Below are 12634 nucleotides of genomic sequence, written 5' to 3'. Positions count from 1 at the left end.
TGTACCAAAGATAATTGCAAAAACTAAATGAGTAAGAAATTTATAATTATTGTTGGTGAATGTCATGACAGTGGCGTACGTAAGAATTAATGTAATGTCAAAATAAACAAAGAGATAATAGTTTTCAGAAAATCTTACTATGACTACTACGTACTAGAAGTTGAATTAGATTTTTATAAAACTTTTTTTCCGATTTGATATATCATATCGATAAATATTGTGATTGAAATGGGGACGAAATTCACACCTTTTATTGGTAAAATATATTTTAGCAACATCATTTTTTTAATGTTCAATTTTATAATTTTTTTCAATCAAGAAAATTATCCTAATATTTATTACAATATATTCAAAATATATCTATATCTTGCACCATTTTACTATATCAAAAAAGCACCTTAAAAAATCTAAAGCACAATTCTATAGTTTCTCCAGTTCATACAAAAATATATCAGATCGGTTTAGATCCATATACGTTATATGTTATATGACTTAAATTGTTGGCGTAACTATGTAAGCGGAATGAATACTCGCATTTTTCAGTTGGTAACAAATATTACCGTTGAACTATGACGCGTTATTTGACCTTCTTAGTAGTTACCATAGGCGTCTCATAAGGATTTCGAAAGGAAAATAAATATCTTTAATTTCTTTTACGGTTTTAATATGTTTATGATTCTAAATGTTGCAAATCAGAACAGAACTAAAATCAGGAACAATTAGAAGGGAAATAAATATATTATATACACGAAAAATATATAATAAAAAAATAATTTATAGAAATTAAAATCGATCTGATAGATTTTATTTTATTAAAATTAATTTATAAGATGATTTTTCATTTTTATTAATATGAAATTATATTTTTGTAGGACGGGACGTTATGCTGCAATTATAATATCCTTTGCGGTGATTATCAACGAGCGGTGGGATTCGATGGCGTGGTGGCGGCTCAAAATGTACATTCATCAAGTGACAGTGACATTATTAAACAATCTAGTTATCTTCAATTGGCTACTCATAGTGCTGGACCATATATCAGTGATACGAAAAGTAGCAAGACTGACAATCGTCCAAAAAGGGCGACAGGCGCGGGTTGAAAGCCCCATAACCCCAAAAACCGGTCTTACATTCCTCGACACTTGCGTGCAATAGCTGTTACTAAATAATAGTAATAATAATAATAATATTCCCCTTGTATATAAAGTCGGTTATTGACTGACGTGGAATTACTGGTGGATGTAGTGAACGAGGAAAGGGAATAGTATCGTTATTATTTGGCTTGCCTAAACTCGAGTGTCTTCCTAGGTTTTAAGAGAAGACGCTGTGTCTCCAATTGCGCTTCGACGGCTTAAAATATATCTACGTAGAAAACAGCTAATATCTATTATCTTTAAAGGTACTAATAGACATTTAGTATGCGATTCGTGATCTTGGTGGGGTTCCTATTCGATGGTTCATAGAAATACAACGGGAAGTCATTCGAAAGGTTAATCCTAAAAGCAGTGGGGGTATGTTTATCGAAAAATGTATTAGCGGAATGTTGGTCAATGTAGAGGGGTGGAAATGCCATTTTTGGCGAAGAAATTTGGCACAATCGTGTTTTCTAGTACAAATATATACGGTTCTTTTTGATTTTTTGTCGTGGCCTTCTAGTTTTGAATTCCTGTCACCATTAGATCTTCTTGTGTACCAGGATACCATCTCTTTATAGGTCTTCTCATTTTTCAATGTTCTTGCCAGTAATTTTCGTTGCGGTCTTTTGGATTTTTACTTGTTCGTTGTACAGGTTCCTCATTTCTTGGTCTTTCTTCTCTATAATGTCTCCCTCGTAGCTTTTTGTATATCTAAAAAGTGAAAAAGCTTTTTTCAAAGCTCCGCAGAGATATTTCCACTTTAAATACTTCAGCGGGTTCTTTTTTTGCAAATGTGTCAATTTTTATTGCAAAAACTTTGCCGTGTGAATATTGATTTTTTACATAACCTAAAAATTTTATAAAAAAACGTAAATTCCAAGGAAAAAATTCAGACTGGTACAACTTTAGTGAAAAAAAACCATTAAATTGCGAAAAACTAGTTTTTTCAATGAAAAATTTCATTTTCATTCTTTTCCCGGGCTAAATCGCCGATTATGTATTATTTTTATCAACTTTTTTCACCATGTCATCACTCTAAATGCTTCAAACACGATCCCTTCCATCCTTGGTGAATTCGATTATCGATCATCTTCAAAACGAGTCAATTAGCTCATCACTAGCGTGCTAGTTTCTTTTTTCTAGATGTCTATCGGTACCTTGACTCTAAAATTTATATTTTGATGCACTGCCAGTTCCTTTTCCTTCGATACGGAAACAAGATTTTGTAAAAAAAATTCTAAAATTTACAACGTCTTGTGTCTTGTATTTGGATTTTCGATAACATGATGAAACTGTGCAGCTAAAGTGACAAAAAAAATTTGTTGTATATCAAATATTTGAAAGAAAATATTTCCAATTCCTCCAGCTGTTAAAACAACGAATTTCTTCGAAAATTTAAAATTTTATAATCAATTTCGAAGAGGTATTTTCGGCACCAATTCAAAATCAAATTTATTAGATTTAAATTGGGATTGGATAGTCGCCAATTTTCAACTAAACGCCCACTTTAGACCTCCAGATACTTTTGCAACCTTTCTAGAACATTGTAGAAACTTTTTTCGGTATCTAGAAACTTATTCACAAATAATTCATAGCTACGTAATAATAGATGGAGCCAACTGCAATGTTTTACAGTTTTCATTACATTAAATGATGACAGGCGACGTTAGATGGCGTTAGGATGTTTAAATGTCACTTATACTGAGATTAAACTTTTTTGATTCTTATGTTAAATCAACGGTTTTTCTTCACTTTCCCATACGAATTGTCCCAAATCTCTCCAATATGTATATAGGATTTGAATTTCGTTCTAAAATAGGTTAGAAACTTACCGAATACATAATAATGTGTAATGAGGTAAAACATTGTATCACCAGTTTTCCAAAACTTCACACGTAATGAAATTGAGGTTAGGATGCTGTTTTGTTAGATGATTTTACATCGTAATGTGATAAATTTCATTTTCTTTTGGTGGCTGAAGGACCTACTCGAATCAATTTTATTCCCCATAATTTTGTAGAATGGAAAGTATCTGTAACAGATGAGAAAATATCAAATTTTATATCTAGTTCTTATTAGATTTTATAGAACTCGAAATATTTTCTACAAACAATGATGAATAGATGTTATCTATCTTCGAAAAAAATAAAAATTCATAGAATATATTATTATATATCGAGTATAATCGCTGTTATATATGTCCTATCTCAAATTACAACGTCTGTCAATGTTAACGAATTAGAAACGAATTTTGTCATTTCAATGTAAGCAATTTTTTTTAGCCCCTGTACATTAGAGAGTTCATTTCAGAAATCTTAAAAGTATTTTCAAGTAAATTGCCTACATATCAATTATTTTTCAATTAATATCTTTTCAGTTTTTCAATATCGGCGGGCTAATAAATATTGTAAACTCAACGATTGATGTCAATTATTTTGAATTAAATATTTCTAATTAATTTAATCCCTCGATTTCCAATTGTAATAAAAGTAAATCATTCTTAGTTATTGATACTACTACATTCTTTCAAGATGGTTCATACTACATAATCGATTTCCAAGTTTTGCTAACAATTAACAACACCGGTTAGATATACAGGGTGTCAAAATAAATTAACAATCATGACAGGTCATCTATTAATAGTTCAACCCTTATAACTATGACCCACGGTAATTTTTTATTTGAAATATTTGTTGTGTTACAAAAAATTTTCCAAATTTTGATGTATCAAATTCAACAGTACGGTCAGTGGTTGGCTAATTATTATAAATTGTGTCCAGAACGCGCTGATACATAATTCCTTCAAAATTAATTTGTTATCATCTTCAGAGACTGAAGGAAACGCGTGTTAGTGTTGGTTTATTTAGTGTTATTTGAAATTAAAGAAACTAAAACTGGATAACTTTTGGTAATCACTCTCTATCGGGTAGCTCTAGTGGAGTCCAAATGGTTTCTACTCTCCAGAAGACCTGTTTGCAGCATATTTGAAACACTTTTGTGTATTCCTGGGGGTGTACGGGATGAAGTTACTCATTCTACTGTTTACAGTTTTACCAACGGGGGTGCAGGTAGATTAATTCAACTTCTAGATTTACATAATGCTAAAAAAATAAAAAAATATGGATCAGAGTTTGTAATATGAACATTCAAAGTAATTTTTATTGTTACTTATTTCTTTTTAATATACATATCTGGTCAGAAATCTAATTCGATATTCGTTTCACTTTGTTTACAATTTTCTACTTCATTATCTCACCGTATCGTTGAGTTTTTTGAATGGGAAAAAAGAAAATTGAGATCCTCCATTTTCCCTAAGATTCTCTTTATAAAAATATGCGACTTACCATGGAAAAATTATGACAAATTGAATTAAATGACAAACTACAGATATATATATATATATATATATATATATATATATATATATATATATATATATATATCTGTAGTTTGTCATTTAATTCTTTTCAATATCATTTTGTTTAATCGAAAAATTGTTTATTGTTAATTAATAATACACCGTTTACTACAACTACTTACGTTCACATTATCTGGTCCTTCGAGCCGGATATAAACTAAATATTGTAGGCTCGAAGGACACACAGGATAATGTGTCTAATAATTCTGATACGAAATAGTTGGAACTTGGAATTAATATTATGTAAGTTGAACTGCTTTCTTTCAACACGTGATTGAATTTTTTCAATTATTAATACTATCTGTTGTAGGCGTAAAATCAAATATATAAATAATAATTTAAAAAATGGTATCACGTGAATTTATACAAGGTAAAATCAATGTAATAATTGTTATAGATAATTATATCAGCATTTTAGATTAATATCTGTCATATAACCAATATGGCGGAAATTGTTTTTTCAAGATATCATCCCTTAAATAGAGTCCCTTTAAAATGTTTCCACTTCAATTAAATATTATATAATATAGCAAATTGTGAATGTTTACAATGCGAAACGTTGTTTCTGTGAAATTGACACAAAAATTTATCTCCCCAAAACCCCTAAAATATCCGCAACTACCAGGGATTCCCCCAACTTTATTATTTATGAAACAAATATTGAAATATATTTAAATAAATAATTCCATTCGGCAGCATCATTTTTCTTTAAATTCTTTATTTATGAGTGATCGAAAACTTGACTCGAAAAATCTTTTTCTTCAGATTCTGATTTGGGGATGGTCCCGTTCCACATTTGTTGGGAACCCTGCCTACACTTTATCATATTAAAGAAAACTATCAATAAAATAGAAAGGGGGACAGTTAATCATAGTTTTGATTGTTCAAAGAATCATTTTTTGGTTACGTAATATGTCTTTTGATATTTCGAACACATTTTGAGCCATTTCTCTGCTCAAGTCAACTCCAATGAAGGGGATACTGGCCTTTTTTTAAAACAATGTTTAGCCCGAAATTTTGGCACATAGTAACACTATGACATGTCATTTTCAGTTATCGTTTGTTCGCCTTATTGTTGAAAAAGTTAGGTTGGGTTATTTTTATTTCGTATATCATTTGAAACCTCAACCAACTGTAAAGTTGACAAATCTATAAGTACTCTGTAATCAGTACTAATTTACACCCTTTACGTTTGCAATTTATACTGGTCAGTACTGATTTACACTCGACATAACCTCAAACTTTATTTTCCGCAACCCTCCTTTAGATAGGAGCTTCGATTTTTTTATTGTGATTAATCATTTTTGAAATAATTAAATAAAATAAAATCAGTTATTTGTAATCTGGGCACTTGGAAACGTTAAAACTTGATTATATTAGAGCTGAGTTAATAATGAAGCCAATTTGATCAACTACCCCTTCACTAATTTATATCCAATACTTTCCAATCGTCTCGTATTTCTGGATAAATCAAATTCTTTTTCTTTAATATGGTATTAAAAAATTCTTATGAGTCAATTTCTACGAGACTGTTGAATCGATGAAAGTTTTTTTTTTGAAAAATATAATGTATCTTTTATACAGAGGATGGTTTAGTGAATATTTTAATTTGAATTTATATGTCGATAGTGCTTTCTCGCTTTTGTATAAATGGATTGGTGTTAGTTATAAGATATCATACATATTTGAAAGTAATTGTCGCAAAATTATGCAAAACTTGATCTAATAACTAAATATTTAAAACTTAATTATAATTTCTATTCATTAAATATCAAACTACAGCAATCAACTTGATGGAAAGATTCTCATTTTTTCTTAAACGAGATTTTGTATAAAATTTCAAAGGATTTTTATTAAAGTTGTATATAAAGATTATCAAAGCTTAGTTAGTTATAATTGTCTCGTTTTAGAGACTAAATACACACATAGTTTGCAGAAAATCTATCAATATGTTCTCTACTTTCATATTTATAGCAAATCAACAATTTGTAGACTAAAACGATTAATCAAATTAACATACTATATTTAATTTTATCTGGAATCATATTTTTTCATTTTTTTAATATTTCCAAGGAATAAATTGTACCTATGACCACTAAATTATCATCTTCTCATACTTTTTCAATAATTTTTTTGTTAATTTTATCGTCATTTATAAACATTCGATTATATGAAAAACGAGTTTGATCAATTTGAACAAATTAATGTGAATTTTCTGTATAACTATTGAAGTATATAAGAAGCAAACTATATGTGACCTATCTAATATAAAAATTGATTAAAACACATCCTTTGTATAAAATGATTTGTAAAAATATAACATAAATACTATCAACAAAAAATTGCAAATGGGGTATATAATTTATACCATAAAATAAACACAACTAAGTAAAAAAAAACATAAATTAAGTTTATTTGATCTATTTGATAATTAACTAACCTCTTAATTATCATAGAAACTTTTTAATCAGAGGCATACTAAAAATTTGACGACCTCATTTTGATACGTTTTTCAAGAACAGTTCTGGATTTTCAGTCACTATAAATGTATTGTTAACGTGTTGAACGACTTACAAATTTGAAATTAATATTAAAATAAACAAAAAATATGGAATAATAACTCTGTTTATCTAATGAAAAATTTCAAAATACCTAACGGAAACTAAGTAACAATAAACGAAAATAATGAGATTTAAAAAACCCGAAAGAAATTACTAACAAAAACTAAATAAGAATATGTTTTTATACAGTGTAATTTAGTGTCATATTTACCTATTTTTTTCATAAAAAATCCAACGAGATTTATCGAAAAGTTGATTCTTATTATAAATTAACATGAATAAAACAATGAAGTTAGCTGTTTATACCCGATACCTTGACAGTAAAATCTTCTCTTTTAATAGATGTCAATTTAATTGACGAATTCATAGACAAACGAATATATTCAAAATTAAGTTTGTATAAAAATTTTATGGTATAAAATATATATACACAATTTTACAATTTGGTTGAATTTATTATTTTGGCCTTAATGTGATTAAATAAGGCAGAAACTGATCAAATTTTAAGGATATTGTAATAATTCTAGACAATAATATATAATTAAGTAATTTGATTAGACAATTAGCTGAATTTTTTTTATACGTACTGCATGACTTTGTGACTAATTTGAAAAATATGCCAAACAATTGGCAGTTTTCAACAGTTCAATGCTTGCAACATTTTGAAAATTTTACAACAGTTCGACATCGTATTGTGAAATAGCTGTGCTCATTTTTTTATTATGAAATATTTACTTTCAATTTAAATCAATTGTAATTCTACGGTTTGAAATATTTTCATTGTTTAAAAAAAAAACACTCCCTATAGCAAAGTTAGGTTAATCTACAGGGTGATTCATTAATCGAATTATAGCATTTTACCTATAAGTTATATAAATGAGGTTTTCTTTTATTGATCACCCTGTATATTTTGAAAACTGTATATTAATGTGCGATATATAATTTTTAGATTTATATAGATATTTAATTATTGAAAGTTCTTGAAAGTAAAGACGTATTTTATAAACAAATATTTATTTAAAAAATCTATTTAAACGAGTGTTTAAGAGATTTAGACAATTATTTTCTATTTACAAAAAAAAAATCACGAGACTGGCTGGTATTTTTATAATTTCTAAAAGCGCGGGGTACGTCTCTACTTTTCGGTTATGTGGAGTGGGTTCCGATAATGGAAATTATGCTGCTAAAATTTTCTAAACTTGTTAATAAACGAAAAGAAAATGAATTTATTCAAAAATCTAAAATTTATAGTATGGATCTAAAGTTTATGGAAGCATATCTAGTTATAATTAGAATCAATTGCAATATTATAATTGTGATATTGTTAAATTAAGACTACGAAACATTATTTTTAATGCTTAGTTCCATATAAATATAACATTTTGAACCAGTGGCGTATCCGGAAAGTTGAAAATATACTAAATAGTTCTGTTTATCAAAAACAGTTAAAAATAAATTTACCTGTATACGCAACTGTTCAGAATCTCTGAAAATATTGCAATTTGGAGGAATTTAATATTCTTAGGGCAATTCCACATAGTGCGGATAATTTCCTTTGAATCGACTTAGCACAAAATATAAATATATATAATGTTAGGTTAGGTTTAAATTAACATTTGAGATTTTAAAGATTGTTGCCGGGACCCTCATTATTAATATAGCTCCATGACTATTTAAATCTTGTTCAATCCAGATTATACATAATCATTTATTCGTGCAAGCAAAAAAATAGTAAGAAATGATCTTTTTTTTAATATTTCGTTGAGTAAACTACTTTATAGCAACGAAGAAGGTTCCAGAAGTACCTGGCCCAACGAAGAAAACACAAAAATTAAAAAAAAATTTTTTTTTAGCCCCTATTTCCACATTCCCATAATAAGAATCATCAAGCCCCTCAAAATAACATCACAAACCTTTCTGAGGTGTGTCCATCGAAAGCGATCTGGATCTTAAGAAAACTACTGAACCAGTCGACAAATGAGGACGGATTGCTCCGGATTCTCCATATTTCCCTATAGTTTCAATCCATACATCGGAATAAATAATAACGACAACTCTATGAAGGGGGGAAATGCATACTTAGGGACAGATCGAAGACCGGAGAGGAATCGGTGGAAGACTGGGGGTTTGGAATTTACTCTTTATCAAAGTATCTTTGAGAGTAATTTGTTTTTCTGGTTTCTTGTTAATAAGCTAGTCTCAATCGGAGATTTAATATCAAGTTCCAACTTTTCGGAATCAGAGTAGCTACCCCTCAGTTGATGATGTGTTTTTTCTTTTTGGTATGGGCCCCAGCAAGTTTGTAATCTGTAATCTATATGATAGAAAGAGAGTTCGAAACGTGGGTCAGTATATTTCTGGGAGTTATATTATATAAGGCCCAGCAATTATCTAAACAACGAATAATTAACTCAGTTTCCTATTTTTAATTTGTAGCTTTGTTTAAATAAGTAAATGTTAATTTATTGCTCATATTGTATTATGAAGCAGTGCCTAATTTTATCATTTTTTTTTTACCAAAGAGGTCACTGTTGTAAATATAAATACGATTGCTGAAAGTAAATCTGTTAGGGAAAAAAAGTAGCTGAAAAAAAAAGATCTAATTCAAGATTTACAGATAGAGCACATACCGTAAAAAAATATTGTCACACATGGTAGTAGGGTAAAAATGAGTAAATTGAAGTTTCTGATGAGTGTATTGCGGCGTTTCTTGGTTAAAAATTGATTTTTATCTTCTCATTGATTGTTCCTAAGGTAACTGTCTTCTGCGATTGATATTGAAAGAACTATACCTATATAAAGAAGCTAACCTATAAATTTGTGAAAATTAAGACGTCACTATAGATATTTATAATTTTAATTCACTACAATAATTTTTAATTAAGTTAGGAAAGTTTAAATTGTGATTTGGTTGAATTTGGATCACCCTGATTATACTTTGCAACCTTATGTCCAGCATGCCTATTCTAAATAGTATGCCTGAATACTTTTTCCCTACTAGTATAGATGAAAATATGTTCTTTCGACCTTGTACCAAATAAATCGATTTTTTGAATCGATATGTCACCCTTAAAACCATAAAATTATTCACAATAGGCAGATGTGCACCTAAATTTTGATCTTATACTTTACTGGAAAGATAAAAAAAAACTTTAGCATAACCCTGAAGTATAAAATCCCATATTTTACTGATAAATACAAACTTGGAGAAAAGGCGATTGGAAATCGATTTTTTACTGGTCGATTCATTAGGTTGCGATGCGAATCGATTTAAAAATCGATATTTTTCTGAAAGAACCGTCGTCCCTAATTACATGATGACTTCATATCTCAAAAAAATGTGACAAACAGAAAATCTTCCACCATTATTAGATAGTATACAGATATTAGTGGCGTGCTTGACCAAAAAATATAATAATGTTGTATGAAAAACTCAAAAAATTTATATATTGCTACATATAATTAGAATCTGTAATGTATCTTATAAAAAAAGGAACCCCTTGCTACACTGGAGGGTAGTCCATACCCACTGAGATTCGGTGGACTTATGTACTGCCCCTCTCAAAGCAAAATTTTGGGCACACCACTGACAGATTATGCGAAACATTTCTTTGTTGAAACAAATTTTCATAAAAGTCATAATCAAATTAAAAATTCGTGGTTTCAAGATTTGTTGAAGACATTTTAAAAAATGTGGAAAAAATTAAATCTATGATTTATCTAAATAGACATTTTTAGCCAAGAAAACAATTAATACTAAAAAGTAAATGTATTGATAGTTTACCCTACTATGATTTTTCTTGTTTGTGTATCTAAAAGACACGTAGTCTTACACTTATACATAGAATTTGTACTAAAATATACCATCTGTTGGCTTTTGCTAAATCTTACACAGAGAAAAACGTTTCGTATACTATTTCAATGTAATAAATCTCCTATATTTACACATTTAGTTAATTAACAGATTTTCAATAATGTAATTCAAACTTCTATTCAAGGTTTCATATAAATGATTTTTCTCTGTGTACGTTACTCATTTATAGCATTGTTGTAATTTTATTCTCTTAAATTTGTTCAAGATTTAGTTTTTGTACATTCTGAGGTTTTTTATTTATTTATTTATAAATATTTTATTGTACAAATATTGCCATAACTTTCTGTTGTAAAAAATGTGTGCCAATCATTATTAAAATAAATAATAAATCTAGAGTTTTATTTACACACCCAACTATTAATTTCTTTTTTTTTAAACTTTCATTTTAATTGGTTTCTTTGTAATATCTATTTGCAACTAAAACTACCAATAAATTTATACTTACAATTTAAGCTTCACGAGGTTATCAACCACAAACCACTATATTTTAAGACATATTCGAAAATTATGATCGGGTTAACTCATTCATGATCTGATTGTTCGGATACGTTAACTGTCGTTCGTGAACTGATTGAAGTAATCGGGCAAATGCGATCAACTTCATCAGATTATCTATGATTAATTCTCATTTTATTGACAGGTTACTGAAAGAAAAATCAACGTATGAAACTAAAGTAATCAAATAGATCAAATGATAAGAGATCTATCTGATATATGATCATAGTTTCCGATAGCAATCATTCTGTCAGTATAAATAGAAATGAAATTGGTAAAAATTACACAAAAATAAATCATTTTAAGTTAATAGTGTATTGGTAATTATTATCATTTTGTTGTGGTCTCGTATTTGTGCGTTTTCTACTACAATTCTGTTAATTATGTATAGTGAAAATTAGTTTACTGATGACAAGCTTTTAATTAGTGTGCTGTTTTATAATGAAAATCATTAATATATTTGAGTTTTACAAAATGGCTGCTGGACGTAAACAATATGAATTAATATTTTAATTAATTATTGTATGCCATTTTTATTTTATGCTTTCAAAGAATTTTAACATCTTTAATAGAAACTGATTTGTTTGAATTTTATTTGGGTATAGAAACAATCTGTTTTATAATATTGAATTCATCATAACACCAAGACTATTCAAAAAATTCAAAAAATTCAAAAAAAAATTTGGTTATCAAAATTATATTGTTTTTATAATTATTTATTTCAAATGTATACAACAACTGCATTTCTCTCCAGTAATGTAGTGCAATTACAGCCATATGTACCAGTATATTTAGAACGTTTGTGAACTGCTTAATCTTATAGGAAAAGGCCTCGTTATATGAGGAAAAAGAATAACTCCTCATTTAATAATTTATTTAGTCTCTTTGAAATATTAGTAATACAAAAATTGTTTTAACTATGAAAAGACAGCATAAAGATATAACGGGGAAAATATACGAGGCATATCATAGCTTCTGGTTTAGAAAAAAACGTGTAAAAACGACGAGATATAAAAGGATTGAAAGGTGTATAGGGGGTATGTTTAAAATATGTTTATGACTAGTTGGTAGGTTGGGCCAGACGTTCTAAGGTGGTGCCTATCCTTATCGCGTCGATAGTGAGCAGGTCGCTGGGGGAAAAATATACGAG

General features: G+C 28.6%; 1 protein-coding gene and 1 long non-coding RNA gene across 8 annotated transcripts in view; one reads left to right on the top strand and one right to left on the bottom strand.

The window, feature by feature from the left end:
* Nucleotides 1–5391, top strand: part of LOC130895141 (protein kinase C-binding protein NELL2-like) — a 66032-nt gene extending 60641 nt beyond the window's left edge. For 5 of the 6 annotated variants that reach the window (XM_057802309.1, XM_057802308.1, XM_057802307.1 and 2 more), the window contains one exon: nt 873–1206. In XM_057802309.1, the coding sequence (XP_057658292.1) occupies nt 873–1100 (228 nt within the window). In that variant the 3' untranslated portion in view covers nt 1101–1206. Of the gene's footprint in view, nt 1–872 lie in introns of all 6 variants that reach the window. The other variant, XM_057802310.1, reaches the window with a different exon arrangement.
* On the bottom strand, nt 648–11553 carry LOC130895142 (uncharacterized). 2 transcript variants are annotated; one of them, XR_009059439.1, is made up of 3 exons: nt 7327–11553; nt 2969–4237; nt 648–1847 (listed from the first exon to the last, which is right to left on the bottom strand). It is a non-coding gene; the product is annotated as an uncharacterized LOC130895142 (long non-coding RNA). The 2 variants fall into 2 exon arrangements; XR_009059440.1 differs by having other exon boundaries at nt 2969–3168; nt 11435–11553.
* Nucleotides 11554–12634: the final 1081 nt, after the last annotated feature.

The sequence above is a fragment of the Diorhabda carinulata genome, chromosome 6 (genome assembly GCF_026250575.1).
Source record: "Diorhabda carinulata isolate Delta chromosome 6, icDioCari1.1, whole genome shotgun sequence".
Classification (NCBI taxonomy): Eukaryota; Metazoa; Arthropoda; class Insecta; order Coleoptera; family Chrysomelidae; genus Diorhabda; species Diorhabda carinulata.
Note: the sequence above shows the minus strand (reverse complement) of the source record. Positions and strands in the feature narration are given on the sequence as shown.